Genomic DNA, 16566 nt, shown 5'->3' with positions numbered 1-16566 from the left:
TTTAGGTAAACTAATGGACTTGTTTTCATTATGACGTTTTACTAGAACAATAATACGTATAGGAATCATTTTAAACATCGACGATTTAGAGAGTATGGCAAACATTATTAATTATAAACAGAAATGTGCTTTTTTAAATTTCATTTATTGGTAATTAGGTGCACATACATAAACCCAAACCACTACAACTTTCTATTGACAACTTGCAAAATGGATTGTTTCCATATATAAAAATGTTTCTTTTTTAAAATTTCAGCATGACCAAAGCAAGTAGAAAATCAGATTTTAGACAAAGAATACAAAGATGCAAACAGAATATCTGAATTTGTGTTATTTCTTGAAGTTTGGCAGCTCCATTTTTTTCTTTTTCTTTTTCTTTTTTTCTTTTTTTTTTAGAATTACAGAAGATAACACAACACAACAGAACACAGGAGCTGCAGGAAGTTGACACTGGGTTCATTGTTGTGTGTATGTTGATGGGTATCTCTGCAGGCCTTGGACCCTGTAATTGTAAAATGAGACAAAAAAATAATGACAGAACATCACTGGTTGATATTGTCGGACATGCTTGTTAGATTTTAAAAACTCCGCTTACGCTTCTGTTTTGAATGTCTCGTAGGATATTCTGTCTTCATTTACACCATCAGGACATTCATTAATGTCCTTTATGCCCAGCGTGATCAGAGCTGTGGGGATAAAAAGTTCCATGAGTGTCATTATTCCCCAAATAGTATTCCTGTGATGTTACACTTGGCTGTAAGACGTGATAATTGGATCAGTTAAAGTAACTGTAGGTGATAAATGAATAAATACTCTTCTACATACGGAATAGTTCATTTAATAGTTCTACCGAAATACCAAATAAACACTTGAAAATAAATGTATGAAAATATAGTAGATTTTTTTCAAGGGACATTGGAAATCGTGCGGTCATTTTAAAAGAAAAACGTATGTACTCAGTTTTGGTGTCCGTTGTACAAAAATGTCCTGCACTCACCCTGCTTGTATTGGGCAAAAGTGATGTATTTTTGATTAGTAGGGTCCAGTATCCCTAAGACTGCATCCAGGTTAGAGTCGTCAAATAGATTTGGACCTGTCACACCAGTCTGTTGAGAAAACTTCAGCAACTTCAGCTGCTCAATAAGGAATTCTCTTGGATTCTCTGAAAAAAAGACAATAATAACAATACATAGTTATTATAGTGCATACATATTCTGTTTGTGGCAATAAATTATTGAATTGTTAAGGGAGGTTCTTTGCAACCGTAAAATTAAGATTCTGACAAATATATCAACACTAAACAGATATTGTTTTATGTTAGAGGAAAAACAAAAGAGTGATATGACATTTGTGCAGAGTTAAACGATGTGGTAGCGCCTTTGCAATTGTTTTCAAATTACATAATAAGTTACAGACCTCTGCTTAATGTCTGATACAATTGTGTACTCAATTGCCAATTTATTAAAGTAGATTTATTAATGCAGATTTAGCAAAAACTAAACACCCAGTCCTGCAAGAAATCCTGTCTTCATGAAGTGAAAAAATGCTGTGGTGTCATAATCAGTCAAATGTGTCTCCTCCATTGACATTTTAAGGAAAAATGTCAAGACGTACGTATTTTCAAAGGATTTTGGTTGCCCTTACTGATCCTAAAATTTCTGTGTCATGTATTTATTTTATTTCAGAAATTGATTTTAGAAGTTGTTCTCATGTTTGCCTTGTTTTTATTTCTTTGTGTGTGTGTGTGTGTGTGTTTTATTTTTAATGATTTGACGAATTTTATCCTGCTTTCTGCACTATAGTCAACTGATGTTGTTTTAGAATGTGTTCTGCAAATAAATTTGAAACTTTGATTTAATTTAGTCAGGTTAAGTCAACATCTCCCTGAAAGAGTTTAGTTTCAACAAAACTGAACATTTTAACCTTTATATAGGTTAGTTTTCTTCATGAACTGTACAGTAACAAAGACTTTATTGAGGTGTAATACAATGCGTTGTAATGCATTGTATTAGCTCTATTCTCAGTTCTTCCGATAATTTTTATTTTTATTTATTTATTTATTTATTTTGCTACGTGGGAAGAGAGTCAGAGAAATGCTAGTCTAAAACAGTGTGGAATCAGGTAAATATCGAGGCGATATGAACAGATAACCAAAAAACGTATTATGGCTTTTTCATGAGCTCACAGCATCGTGTGTACATTAGCTGAATTAGCCTGCTAGCTATGACCACCACATGATGAGACGGTGCTGTGTCTGTAACGGAGTCGAATAATCTCTAACCGGGTCTGTAATAGAAGAGCATGCTGGTCAGGTTTTCCATGAGCTCCTTGATTTTGTGTTTCTCCAGGTAAGCAGCGGCTTGTTGCTCTCTCGTCGCCATCTTTTCCAGTTAACTTTTGTTGTCACTCGTTGCTATGATACACCGACCTTTGACGGATGTTTCAGGATGGACGGACATGATGAGGCGCAGGCTCGATTCCCGTTGGAGGCTCTCTGCTGCATATGATCCACGTCTCAGTCCTGTTTTTTTTTTTGCCATGCAGTGACTGCTGCTGCAGCGTCTGTTTATACTTGTCAAGGCCCTCAAAGTCGCCCACTCTGATATTTCTTTGGACCCGATTTTAGTAGTTTAGCAATCCTCTTAGTTGTTTTCTTTGCTTGATGCAGGCCAATTTGACACTTTTGAAACAGATTAACTTCCTCTCCAGGGCGACATGGTCGTTTCAGAAATGAGAAGCTTCTCACTGCATCAGTTAGTGTTAAATAAGTTGTTGCCAGCTGAAACATATTCACTGCAGTAATTATCCAAAGGAAGGATCTTACCTATTTTCTTAGTTAAATCCAAGTGGCGACTTTTTTTGGACAGGCAGTGTACAATATATTGCTGCACATCTGCACCATCCTCCCCACAATCAACTTGAAAAATGAACAGCCCATAAAATGCCAGACAAAACATATACCACTTCCAGAGTCAAAGGAGATGACAACAAAGATGTAACATTGCAACATAATACTCCATTACAAGTCCTGCCTAAACATAAGAATTGGCAGCATAATGCACTTAAAATAATAACTGCTAACTGATACATTATTATACATCAAATTATTCATAGTAAAGCATCAGAATGTTATCGTTTTGCTGCTGCAGGTGGAGCTGTATGTACATTTTAATATACAGGGACATGAGATAAATCTGAGGAGTCATCTCATGGGGCCAGTTGTTCAAAATAAGTAATCTGGATAAAAATTATCCAGATTTGGAAATCCCATTTCTTGCTATCCAGGATCAGGTAATCCGTCTTACTTTTATGCCGGTTTTTCGAAGCAACATTGGATTGGATCATCCTGATCCAGATACACAGTTTTTGAGATTACCAAATCCGGATTTCCAGTGCTCTAAATGGGAAAACATAACACAATGTGGGCTACCGGCAATGTAAAGAACAGGTAAAACAGCCAACATGGGGTCACTAAGTGTTTTTTATTTTGAGACAAAACACAAAAATAAGATAAACAACCACATCTATATTATTATTTTTTTTAATGATCACTCATCTGAGCAACAACAAATAAATACATTAACAAATACACCGTGGATATTTTTGAAAACCTCATGAGAGGGAATGGGAGTACGTCAACTGAAAAGGGAGGCGCAGCATCAACATGCAACTTGTGGGTAATGCTGACCTCATCATCACAAACTGCGTTGTGAAGTGGCCTGGGTCTGTCAATGATGCACGTATCCTGCGGGAGAGTGCTTTATACAGAGAGCTCCAGACCAACCGACCAGATGGTATAATATTAGGAGACAGTGCCTATCCACTCTTACCATGGCTGATGACTCCTTTTTTTTGCAGCAACTACACCTGCGCAGGCGCGCTTCAACACTGCTCATTGCAAAACAAGATGTGCAATCGAGCATTTAAATGGAGTTCTGAAGAGACGCTTTGCATGCCTTAACTACTTGCGAGTGGAACCACAGGGAGCATGCAACGTAATACTTGCATGTATTGTCCTGCACAACATCGCTACTAGGCGCAATGTCCCTCTCTGTGATGATGTTTGTGATGTACCTGGGCCCACTGAAGAACCAGACCAACCTCTGGCGTTCTGTCAGGATGAGGGACTGACTGGACGTGTAGTGAGGGATGCAATTGTTAGAAATTATTTTTGACAGGGTCATCTCTGATGAATGTTTTTCAATTAATATGCAGTGATGAATCACAGAAATACTGAATATATTATTTTTGTTTGTTATTCAAATCTGTTTGGGGAAATCCGTTTATGTCTTGGGGACAAGATCATTTTTATTTTATTTTTACTTTACTACACTGAAAGGGGTAATTGGTAGCCAATGTCTACTTTATGTACTTTATCACTAACAACAAACAACAACAAATCAAGTGCAAAATATAAATAAAAGTATATACACAAATGATACAAATTGATCATTTGACCAATTGTACAGTTTTGCTACACTTTCTTCCTGAAATCCACCTTGAAATCCTACCCCCTGTTGGGATCTGGATAATCCTGCTTTTTGGGATCAAAGTTATCCAGATCCTACTGAAATGCTTTGAACAACACAAACTGAAGGTTTGATCCAGATTCAAACTAGGATTGGATTACATGATCTAATCCGATTTCAGAATCCGTCTTTCCCTTTTGAACAACCCATTTTCAAGATTTGATCCAATCCGATAACCAAAATCCAATCAGATTACCTTTGAACAACTGGCCCATGATTACTGGGAGAAGAAAGAAGAAAAATAAAGGTAGTTTTTATAAGATTTTCTCTTGGGTTTGACTTTCTGGTGGAATATTTGATCATTTGCACTTTAATTGAAATTAAATTGTATGATAAATTTTTAGGGAAAAATCACTTGGTAGAGGTATTAACAGCACATAGACATGAGGTTTGATGATTTTTGTAAGATGTCAAAAGTGTTGAAAACCACAGATTTCATCTTCAGCTATGTGCCGTCTTATTTTTTCCCATAGTGTACATTTTTCAGCTTCATTGAAAAGCTGTAGAGTACAAAATACAGTATTTCCCTCTGTAATGTAGCAGGACTGAAATGCAAAGCTGTACGTTAAAATATTCAAGTAAAGTACAACTACCTCAAAGTTGTGTTTGAATAAAATACTAGAGTGAATGTAGGTACTTACTTTGCACCACTGCTTACTCTTTTTGTCTGTCCTAGAGTGCAAAACCCAAACGTATTAACTTACAATGATTTGAGTACAGAGATCATAAAATCCTTCACATTTCTGAAGATGTAAACTGTCCATATTTACATGACAGATGACCTTAAAATGGTGCTTCTGTGTACCATGTGTACTTGTGTCTGCTTAAATTACTGGCATTTACAACCAAGTAGTAGGAAAATTGTAGTTTGATATTTTTATTTAAAATACATTTATCTGCTCATTGGAAATCACTGCTCATTTACATACTCCATCACTCCAACAACTGCAAACACAAAAAGAATGAAGAGTTGCATGAAGAACACTTCAGCTCCAGAAAACATCCTTATCTCAGACAGCCAACTGTGATGTAGCAAATTATTCTGCTCCTGTTAGCTCCATTAAGAGGAGCCACTGAACATAGAAAAGAATCATATGCAGACATCCCCGAAATGACTCTACTCCCAGGTACACTGAAGCCTTTAGCTGTCAGCAAAAACTGAACATTGCTCTCCTGAGAGTCCATCACACTGTAATTGAAGTATAGTTGAACATTAGTCCACATTTTTCTTTGTTTTCATCTGCTGTAAGGCTGCAGCAGCTTCTTCTCTGAGTCTGTAGCCTTGTAGTTCGGTCCTGAGCTCCCCAGGCTTTGGTGGGATTTCCGGTATACTCTGAAAGATGCCAAAACAGAAAGCAATGTTAAACACATTATTGGACAATTATTGATAATATGACATTATATCGACATATTTTGGGCTAAAACTCTTTCCTTCCGAGAAGATTTTGACACACCATTGCTAAAAAAAAAAAAAAAACCTCCCCGAGTAATCCCGAATGTATTTTCAGTAAAACAGAGAATGATCCCATCTTTTAACAAGAAAAGCACTCAGAGAGCGCGGTTCTCCACCAAGGCTTCTCAGTCAATGTATGATTTCCGGCGGATAAGTCGCAATAAGTCTGCAGCGGTTGATTTGTTGTAGGATTGCAATCATGTGATCGTCAGCAGGCAACTATATGACTGCATGAAATCACTATGGCTGTTGAAAATTTCATCTACACAAAAACACACACCAAACAGCAGCACTATGGCCTCACATTCACACATACGTACACTACTGGTCAAAAGTTTGAGAACACCCCAATTTTTCCAGTTTTTTATTGGAAATTATACATGTTAATGTCTCATTGTGCTCTGAAATGAAAGCATAGAACAAATAAACAAATGAAGTAAAAATGACTGCCAAAAAGAACTTAGAAACCAAATGTATTCTAAACTTTTGACTCATCAAAGTACCACCTTTGGCAGATATAACAGATGAACACACTCGTGGCATTCTTTCCACAACGGAAATCAAATGTTCTTCAGAAACTTCTCTCCAACTCTGTTGCAGAAGTTCCCATAAATGTGTGGCACTTGTAGGTTACTTTGCTTTCTCTCTTCTGTCCAGTTCATCCCAAACCAGCTCCATGGGGTTTAAGTCTGGACACTGTGCTGCCACTCCATGTTTTCAAGCTTACCATCTTGTTCTGTTTTCCTAAAGTAGTTCTGGCATAGCTTGGACTTATGTTTTGGCTCGCGGGATGAACCCCTGACCTACTGAAACATATCAGAGGGTCCTGCATGGTGCTGCAGAATGCTGTGGTAGCCGTTGTGGTTCAGGGTTCCTCTCACTCTGTACAAATCACCGACCCTGAATCCAGCAAAACAGCCCCAGATCATCTAGCTTCCTCCTCCATGTTTGACAGTTGATGTCACACACTGAGGAACCATCCTTTCTCCTACTCGACGGCGAACAAAAATCCTGCATAATGAACCAAAGATTTCAATTTTTGATTCATCAGTCCATAATCCTTTCTTCCAGTCTTCAGTAGTCCATTGGTGGCGTTTCATGGCCCAGACAAGCTTCTTTTTCTTATTCTGACATCTTAGCAATGCTTTTATTGCTGTAAGTAATCAATAAAAGTTCATTCGGTGTAATTCTGGAATGTACATTATTTTTCAGCTTTGGGCAACCTTACCTTTTTTAAACCTCCGGCAGTTCATCACTTACATTTGCACCATTTCAAGTTATTCATTGGATGTGAACTACTTGAATTTCCTCAAAAAAACTGAAAAATTAGGATGTTTTAAAACTTTTGACTGCTGTTTGACTATATTATTAAAACTTTTTGCATCCCAACATTTGGCGGAGTTGTTTTTTTTAATTTTAACTACAGAGCATGTACCTGAAACATTGTGAGAAAAGTAAAATGTTGTTCCTCACCAGATCAGGCAGGTAGTACATGTGGACAGCCTGTGCTCCAGCAAACATGGCTAGAACACTGGCTCCTAGGAACCTGGCGTATCGAGTCCAAGACACACCGGCTGGCATCTTCACAGACTGATAAGATCAGACTCAACCTGGAGGAGGAGATAAATATACAAATCAAAACTCTGTCAGACTTTATAATGCTGCCGTATAAACCGTTTCTACCTCTGTCACTGCTCTGTCATTCCCTTAAGTGCAATAACTGTTTCAACCTCATCTTCATGTAAATAGTCTTCTTAAAAAAAACTCCTGTTTATATATTGTTCTCTGCATTTTTGCACTGTGTTTCTAATTTATTCTGTACTGCCTTATACTATTTTTTCTTCTGGAGCTGCTAAAACATTGAACTTTCCCGACTGTGGGATCAATAAAGTTTAACTTATCTAATGGGTAATATAAGCTTTAAACCTACTCATAATGATAATCATCAAATAATGGTAATATCATCTTTTGGCCTGCTTTTTGTATTTTGGTGTCAAGTCTAAAACAACCTATCTTATTTACTTACTAAATAAAACGTGTTTTTGTCTCCTAAAATCGTCAGTTCCTCATATCCAGAGACATATAACAGAACAATACGATAATCAGGGACTATAATCAAATAATTGCGCTGAATACTGGGATCTAAAGACACAACTTTCATGGGCATGGGTTACCATGAGTGTCCACAAATATTCTTATTTCTGCATTATTTTATCTGCTGTCTACATTGAATTGTCAGGGAATGATGTTTTATTAAATTTTTAATAAATAATCCAGAAAAAACATTGCAATGACATATATCCTGTTAAATGAAAGTAGTCCTTTAAAAAGCACTTTTTGAAAATTTAACTTATGTATTTGAATATATTTATTTTGACCTAATTTATCAAAAATGTTTTTGTGCATTTATTTTTGTTTTCACCATTGAATAAAACAGCATTTCATATATTGTAGCCAATCTAGTGGCTTTTATTTGTTGAAATAGCTGTAAAACAATCAATTCAACTCAAATATTGCCTTTTTCCATTTGCCAAAAAGTGACTGCAGTTCCCACACCGTGATTAAAACGGTACTAATGCTTAAAAATGCATTGTTTTAACTAGTTTAAAAATACTTTAGCCCATAGGACAATCGTACAAGAGATTGTTTTGTATGTAATCACGACAAATACAGTACAATATCCAAATATAAACAAGGATATTAGACATATGAGTACGTACAATCTAACCACCGGAAACAACAATATATCAATGTCTGTAACCGTAAAAGTCAGGTGTGACTACAAAAAAAAACTGCTGATGCTCTCATCTCAACTGATCCGCAGATACGAAGCTCTGTGCATCTGCATGTTCTGTTTTATACAGACAAATTGAGCTGTGATAACAGCACAGCTTCATCATGAAGCATAATCAGTTTTAGCACAGTGTCAATTTTTTTTGGCAAGTTAACCATTTAAAAATGGTTCATGACTATGTACGACAGACATGCAGTCATATTAATGCTAACCACCTGTATGGGAACAACACACTGAAGGAGGCTGCTGCCAAAGACTAGCTCTGATGTAGCAGCTGCAGAGTTATAAATTTGTAATACAGAAACTGTTAACACAGAACCGGACACAAACTGACCCGCGTTAAACCTGTAAAACCTTACCTCGTTTATTTCACTGACAAATCAGTAAAGCAAAGTGGCACGAAGAGTCTGTCATTGGGAAACGAACAGGTCATGCTGTTTAGCTAACGCCACATAACACAGACATGGCATAACAGTAAGAGATCTCACTCTGTCTGTATTTTATTAATCCCATAAAAGTTAAGATTCCCTGTATTTGAATTTGGCATCCGTGTACTGGCAATTTATTTATTTTTAATTTTCGAGATTGAATTGAATGAAGAAAAAAAATCTCCCTTTCCTGCAGCATTGACGTTGTTTTGTTTTGTAGGTTGCCTCTAACTTCAGCAATTTTGCATACTGGGTGTCAAAATACGCCTTTAAAATGTATATTGTCTACGTGGTTAAGGCAGGTACACTGGGGAAGTATAATCTAACCCTATAGATCACCGAAAGTATAATATTAGTGGATTAGAGGGCTCAGATATAAATTTTCACCATTTATATACATTTTGAATAGGTTCTGAATTTACTGTGAAGTGATGAATGTTCAAAAATCACCCCATCTTTGGCTGCTACTTCTTCTATGGTAAAACAAGTGTTGACACATCCATAGACAAGACCTCTGTCGCCATCTAGTCGACTTCAGATCGTACCAGACTGCATTTAAACACGGCATGGTTCACTGTTTGAATTGCTACACTGTTTATTTCAGTTATTAACTACTGTATACAAAATATGACAGCTGTGTTTGTTTTTGTTTTGTGGCCAAACCTTCAAAAATAATGGACAGTCTGAGACAGGCAGCGACACCTCATGTCCACACGGTGGCGGTAAGTCTTTCGTCAACCGGATCCAATCGTAAAGCTAAGCGTTTAAATGGTCTTTGTTTTGGGAGGTTTCCCAGCCTCCCGTTTTCCCATTCCAAAACTAAAGAAAAAAATGTATGACAGGTATGTTACTTTGTTCACGAACATTAACGTGTCGTTGATTTCGAGGTCTGTTACGTTTTCAAAGCCGCTGTAGAAGTCAGTAATGTTGTTAGCTTACTGTTAGCTCAGGCTTCCTGTAGCAGCGTCCATCCGTCTTTGTGCCAGCTCTGTACTGTGTGTGCTCTAATCACACGGCTCGCTGTGTGTTCCCAGTGTGTCTCAATACTTTTGGCATCAGAATGAATGTTAATATATTCAAATAAGTCAACAGTTAAGATGGAGGAAAACCAGTTTACATCATTGACGGTTCCTACGGATTATTTTCAGCAGTGGTGAGTTGGTGTAAGGGAGGTTTTGGGAACTTCTCATGTTATCTCCTCGACGTCCTCATTTCCATGCATGATGGAGGAAAATAAACATCATCTGACATCATACATATCTGTACACTTAATATTTAGAGCTGTAGCCTGCTTAAGGGTAACTATGAAGAATAATAATAGCCTATCAAAATACAATAAAACATAGGGTGATAATGTAGAACTAATATCCTAAATCAGAATTGTCATATTATATTTTACCATGTAGCTGGTTTGACAGATTTAAAAGAGAGTTTTGACATGTCAGTACATTATCCGCCAGTTATTACACCATTATTTGCTACAGGCTTTTTTAAATGCACACACAGTAGCTTTTTCTCAGACAAATTTGCAGCTGTTGTTGTAAAATAAACTGTTCACATTGTGTCATTGCATTTGCACAGTCACAGTCCTATTAATTGCTGGTTTATTTTCATTCCATCCTGGTCAGCGTTAACTATCCATTGAAAGACCAGTTTGCAGGTGGAAGCGTTGTAGGTTATATGCACAAAAGTAGTAAAAAATCTAACACACACCAGGAGAAAATAATTTGGGAGCCTGACTTCAATATAAACATACAAACTGGTGTACATTAGCGCATGTATGTTTTTAAGTATTGTGTCTTGTGTAGTTGTGTATAAGTTTCCCTCACCCACTTCCTCACATGCCCCATTGAACACCAGACATAATTCCGCTCTTTCTTTTTGTCCTTTTTGCTGTGCCCGGGTTCTGTTTTGTTTACTTCTTTTGCACATCTCTCATTTAACCCTCTACTGTATCCTCTTTTCAAGGTACCAGTCCAGCCAGCAGCACCCTGAGGCGCAGCATGTGTTGCCATATCACAACATGGGCCGTTACACAGAAGGTCCCACAGAGGAGCCTGTCATGACGGAGCTATCTGTCCATCGAGATCCACCTCTTTACCAGGAAAGTTTTTACCAGAACTACCCTCCAGCCTCAAATCACTACCAGGAGCAGACCTACCAACAGAACGTCAGGGAGCAACAGCAGCAGCAGCAGCAGCAGCAGCAGCAGCAGCAGCAGTATAGTGCTGCCCTGCACCACTCTCAGCATCAACATACAATACAGCAGCAGGAGGCAAGTATTCAGCACCAGCTGCAGCCTGCTGCTCCACCTCAAGGTAATGGAAGGCTTTATTGATTGGAGAAATTCCCCCACAAGACATTTTTAATCTTAACTGCTGTATTTAAATATGTTGCCTTTTGGTGTGCCACATTTACATTTGCACATGCTGCATGGTAACACTCACTAGATTCTTTTCTGTTTTGTCGACTATTCGAAGACTTCTTCTTGCAGTTTGTGTTAAATTTACTGTCATACCTTAATGCGTTGTTTCTTTCTGTTCTAGTTGTGACACCGGTGAAGAAGAAAAGAGGCCGCCCTCCTAAGCAGCAGGCGGAGGATGGTGAGACTCAGGAGGAGGAGGATGAGATTGAGGCTGCCAAAAAAGCCAAGAGGGCTCTGAACCGCTTCAACGGCATGTCGGTGGCTGAGGTCATGGCCAGAACCTTGCCAGATGTTATTACCTACAACCTTGACATCTTGATCGTGAGTTATTTTCTGGATATCTAATAAGAATTCTCTTTCTTCTTTTGTATAAGGAGTGGATTGGTTTTCTTTGCTTTCTATTATGGTTTAGGTTGGAGTCACAGAAAATAACTGCAGTTATTAAGGTCTGCTGCCATGGTAACCTCTTCATGTTTCTCCTCAGATTGGAATTAACCCAGGACTATTGTCAGCCTTCAAAGGACACCATTACCCAAACCCAGGAAACCATTTCTGTAGGTTGAAATTCAATTTCATTACTGACTACAGGGAATACATGACGGTGTTCACTTTTAATTGCTTCTACCCTGTTGAGTCCATCATTACAGACGCTTGTTGTGGAGCAGCTGAGATTTGTTCTAAGAGATCCAAAAGGTTCCAGAGTTGCCAATGTGATGTAATTCAGCTAAAGGTTGTAACTTTCAATGTGATTTATTTGTGCAACCATGAAAGTGGTGTCTTGGGTTTGAATATTTCACTCTGTGCACAAATCATGGTAGCAATTAGCAATTTGATGGAACAAACAGACAAAAGAATGCACAGAATACATGACACTGTTGTACAATGTTAAGCATTTTCATTTTCATAGGGGCTCAGTAATGGGAATTCTTAACACTTAAAAAGTCAATTGAAAAATTATGAATTCTTCTTTGGTTTTTCAGAATTAGAGGTTGTTGAAAATGTTTCCACTAGTTTCTCAGGAATATTAGTTTTTACATTATTTCTCAGCAGTAGACACACATTTACTATATTCAGAACATCTTTTACAGATACTGGTGCTGCCACCGGCTGTGTTCTAACTCCAGGAACTCCGGTATCAGCGCAGCACATTGTTTAACAGGGGAAATATTTTCTTTATTTGCACGGATACATACGGCCTGCCTAAACAGCTGTTTTGAAATATTGAGAATGCTGTTCCTTTATTTGCTTGACAGCCGCTTGGTCAGTTTAATCTTCAACTCTTCTTTTCCATCCAGGGAAATGTCTGTTTTTGTCTGGTCTAACTGATGAGCAGCTAAACTACATGCACGACCAGAGCCTGCCAGAGAAGTACAGCATCGGCTTCACCAACATGGTAGAAAGGACCACACCCGGAAGCAAGGACCTCTCCAGGTAAGAAAAAACTCACAAAAAAGTTTATGGAGTTTACAAAAAGGATAATGAGCTTGTCGACATCATGTCTGAATGCCCTCGTAACAAAAAAGTCACAATAGCGGTCCTACTAGATCACATCTGTTACCATTTCATTTCACGTGTAACATGACACAAGTCTGAACTACATGCCGTTATATTAACAGATAGACATGCAGATTCAATGTGCAACATGGTTTTAGTAGCTAGTTTAATAGTTAATGTTCTATGTGTAATTATGGGATCACATCTGTGCACAATATTTTAGCTGCTAATGCAAATGCCTTTCTGTAAGACTGGGAGAAAACATCCCGACAGCTGTGATGGAGCTCAGCACTCATCCTGATTTAACTGCACATTGTAAACTGTGACTGAAGAGAAGGAAAGTACACAGTGACATTTGCCATGAGATGGTGTCAATGATTAGATTGTGGTTGATGCTGGCAGTGTTGATCAGCTTGCTTTCGACTTAGTTTTATCCTCATTGGTCACTTTTTATGTACATTTCAGCGCATATGACATATACCACATGTGTACCGTGGCTGTCTCTCCCACTGATCGTAAAAGCAAAAGTGACCGATCCCTGTCCCTTAAAAAAACATTTGTCTGCTGTCATTTGATTTCTTAAATATCTATTATGTCCCAGTAAGGAGATTCGTGAAGGAGGGCGTCAGTTACTTGACAAGCTGCAGAAATACAAGCCATTAATAGCAGCTTTTAATGGAAAAGGTAAAATTATTCAAACACTGAAAGTGCTTTATTTTGTCAGTTTCTGTTGTTGAGATGGCTTCTTGGTAAAGCCACCGGGTAATCTTAGCGATGTACTAACGTGTAGTTTTGTTTTTATTGTTTTTGTACATTTTTCAGGTATTTATGAAATCTTTTGCAAAGAAATCTTTGGCGTGAAGGCCAAGAACCTCGAGTTTGGTCTACAGCCCTACAAAATCCCAGAAACTGAAACAGTATGTGGAAACAGGGACTCGATGTCTCGTGCATTATGCCCCACAATACTACAGAACTTCTAGTTACTTATTTCCTTTCTCGTAGGTGTGCTACTTAATGCCATCATCAAGCCCCCGCTGTGCCCAGTTTCCCCGTGCTCAAGATAAAGTACATTTCTACATCAAGCTGAAGGAACTGCGAGACCAGATGAAAGGCATGACACCCGGCCATGAGGTGGTGGAGACACAGTACTCTTTTGACCTGCAGCTGGCTAAAGGTAACAACCACTATTTCTGTCAGCTACACAGCACACCTGAAACATCAGATGTTAGAATGCTATTCCTGTTGTGGCTGAATCAAACACAGAAATAGGACTGCTCATTGGGATTTTCTGAAGCATGAGCAGGGTATGCAACTTTGTCATCGTTTTACTAACACATTGTCTAGATGAAACTCTAATTCATTGTTGGTGGGGTTTTTTTTTCCTGCAGAGGATGCAAAGAGGATGGCAATCAAAGAGGAGCAGGTGGATCCAGAATATGACAGTTATAGTGGGCTGCATGATGACATGAGGCAAAGCAGCAACTTCTCCAACTAAAAGGGACAGAGGAGAAGAGAAAAAGAGGCCTGTCAGCTGTGGCACTCAGGTATTGTAGTAACTGTGTAGTTTTTGATTAAATTTAGCTGGAACCAGATCCAGTGAGACAGTTCTGTGTTTCTGATATATATAAAATATCTCCCCACTCGCCACAGCATCACTGTAAAACTATTCTGTTACACAGTGGCAAATTGTTAGACCCTCCAGAAAAACGCGATTATGCGATCGCATGAATTCCCGCATTAATCACCAAAATGCCACTGATTATGCAGGGGTCAATTATTTCCCAAAAGGACACATAATCCCCGCAAAACAGCGCATAATTCCCGCAAGAATCTCACATTTCCATGAAGAAAAAGGGAAATATGCAGGTCCCGCTTGTTTCACAATTCCTGCATAAAATGAGAAAACTATAACCAATATAAATGGAGTTGTGAGTGAGTTTTCATGTGACGCCCGGCCTGACGTCATCAGTTCCCGCATTCACACACACACTAGAAGCACGAGCTGATGCGGAGCGCGGCGCTCAGAGACGAAAAACAAGAATGGCAAATGCTCAAAGATCACATTTACCTACGAATATTTCAGCCAGAGACCGGGCAAAACAGTACCCAGATTTACTGCACGAAAGTGGGGGGAAGCTTTTTTGCACCCCGTGCAACATCATTATGGAGCACCGAAGAAAATCAGCCGTGTTGCAGCACTTCTCCACGACTTCTCCAGGGAGTGTGCTGCGTGAATGCGCTGTGTGGGTGGGCATGTGTGAGTGAAGGAGCGCACCGGGGTGTGTATGCGTGTGTGTGGTTAAACCCCAATTACAATTTCTTAAAAAATTAATAGGAAAGTATTTTAACCTCAGTAAGGGATGTGTGTGTCCTAGAAACAGGATGTAGGAGAAGAATCACCTTTTTTTCCCCAGTTCTTACATATTTCTCATCTTTTTGCATATTTCACAACTACAGTATTCACATACTTTGCAACTTTCCGCAATTTCCCCACATAAAATGGCATAAAAACCCCGCATATTTATTCGCATAATCAAGGATTTTAGCCCGCGGAGTCAAGGATTTTTGCCCGCGTTTTTCTGGAGGGTCTAAATTGTAATAATGAGAATATTAAGTCATGCGGAAGAACCATAATGATGCAGTAATCCCCACCCATCAAGCTGACAGAATTGTTTTTTATTTTTTGTTGTTTTTTTTTGCATGTGACACTTTGAAAGTCAGAACTGGTTTTTCAGACTTTCATCATTATACTGCAGTTTCAAGGCAGAAATACTCAGCCGTGATGCTCACATATTACATCGCCAACATTGCCATTGTCTTACAAATATCTTGGGTTTTTCTTTAAATAATTTGTTGAACCATGCCAGTGTTGATTTTGAACTTATAAATGCTTGCGCAAGTCTGTCAGCAGCATAATCCATATTGTGGTGTTTTGCAGAAACGGACATCAAAGGCCAGTCAGCCGTCAACATGGCGTAGAACCACTGCAGCTGGTGGTGTTTGCTCAACACATACCACATATCAGCTGATGTAGTAGCAACATAAATCAGTGAGGATAAGAAACGACACCACAGCAGAAGAGGGGCTGTGCTGTTCCTGAGGCAACGCAATGTGACGCACAAGAGAGAGAGTCCCCACAACAGTTTTGTTTTTTGTCACTCAGCCTGTGCATGTTTTTGGTGTTATGTTTTTATCACTATTTATTGCTTTTTTTTTTGTATGGTACGTGTTTCCAGTGACTTATTTTGTATTTTGATAGAATGGTATTTTATGATTTGTCTGTTGTATAAATAGATGATTGTACTCTGAATTTCTAATCTGTAAGTACAGAGTTAATAAATCTCTTCTAAAGCTGACGTATTCTTCTTCTTTTGTTGCTTGAGTCCCAATATACAGCATAACCTATGACACACACACGCAAGCATTCAGAAATGATTAATGCA

At 38.4% G+C, this 16566-nt stretch overlaps 3 protein-coding genes across 4 annotated transcripts; 1 reads left to right on the top strand and 2 right to left on the bottom strand.

The window, feature by feature from the left end:
• Nucleotides 1–126: 126 nt before the first annotated feature.
• si:dkey-42p14.3 (EF-hand calcium-binding domain-containing protein 10) lies at nt 127–2545 on the bottom strand. The gene is made up of 4 exons (XM_022211773.2): nt 2282–2545; nt 998–1162; nt 596–686; nt 127–502 (listed from the first exon to the last, which is right to left on the bottom strand). Exons 1-4 carry the CDS (start codon nt 2379–2381, stop codon nt 457–459), a joined length of 402 nt encoding a protein of 133 aa, XP_022067465.1. The 5' UTR covers nt 2382–2545; the 3' UTR covers nt 127–456.
• Nucleotides 2546–5390: 2845 nt separating this feature from the next.
• LOC110963415 (protein brawnin) lies at nt 5391–10352 on the bottom strand. Of its 2 annotated transcripts, none has more exons than XM_022211788.2 (3): nt 10144–10352; nt 7456–7592; nt 5391–5862 (listed from the first exon to the last, which is right to left on the bottom strand). In XM_022211788.2, the coding sequence occupies exons 2-3, from the start codon at nt 7561–7563 to the stop codon at nt 5743–5745; spliced, it is 228 nt and encodes a 75-aa protein (XP_022067480.1). In that variant the 5' UTR covers nt 7564–7592; nt 10144–10352; the 3' UTR covers nt 5391–5742. The 2 variants fall into 2 exon arrangements, with proteins under 2 accessions (XP_022067480.1, XP_022067479.1); XM_022211787.2 differs by lacking the exon at nt 10144–10352 and adding an exon at nt 9136–9274.
• Nucleotides 9864–16479, top strand: LOC110963414 (G/T mismatch-specific thymine DNA glycosylase-like). The gene is given in 11 exon segments (XM_022211786.2): nt 9864–10034; nt 10036–10046; nt 11173–11522; nt 11751–11950; nt 12114–12183; nt 12925–13060; nt 13725–13807; nt 13946–14040; nt 14126–14297; nt 14512–14667; nt 16062–16479. Coding segments are annotated over 10 exon segments (1380 nt in total). The 5' UTR covers nt 9864–9878; the 3' UTR covers nt 14619–14667; nt 16062–16479.
• Nucleotides 16480–16566: the final 87 nt, after the last annotated feature.

Source organism: Acanthochromis polyacanthus, chromosome 8, assembly GCF_021347895.1.
Source record: "Acanthochromis polyacanthus isolate Apoly-LR-REF ecotype Palm Island chromosome 8, KAUST_Apoly_ChrSc, whole genome shotgun sequence".
In the NCBI taxonomy this organism is placed as follows: domain Eukaryota; kingdom Metazoa; phylum Chordata; class Actinopteri; family Pomacentridae; genus Acanthochromis; species Acanthochromis polyacanthus.
Note: the sequence above shows the minus strand (reverse complement) of the source record. Positions and strands in the feature narration are given on the sequence as shown.

Bases quoted from the DNA above. Each gene is read 5' to 3' on its own strand.
- si:dkey-42p14.3 (XM_022211773.2), bottom strand. From the start codon at position 2,381: ATGGCGACGAGAGAGCAACAAGCCGCTGCTTACCTGGAGAAACACAAA. The intron at 687-997 runs GTGAGTGCAGGA...TTATCCCCACAG, and splicing joins TTTTGCCCAATACAAGCAGG to CTCTGATCACGCTGGGCATA. The intron at 503-595 runs GTAAGCGGAGTT...TTACAATTACAG, and splicing joins GAGACATTCAAAACAGAAGC to GGTCCAAGGCCTGCAGAGAT.
- LOC110963415 (XM_022211788.2), bottom strand. From the start codon at position 7,563: ATGCCAGCCGGTGTGTCTTGGACTCGATACGCCAGGTTCCTAGGAGCC. The intron at 5,863-7,455 runs GTGAGGAACAAC...GGCATCTTTCAG, and splicing joins TGTACTACCTGCCTGATCTG to AGTATACCGGAAATCCCACC.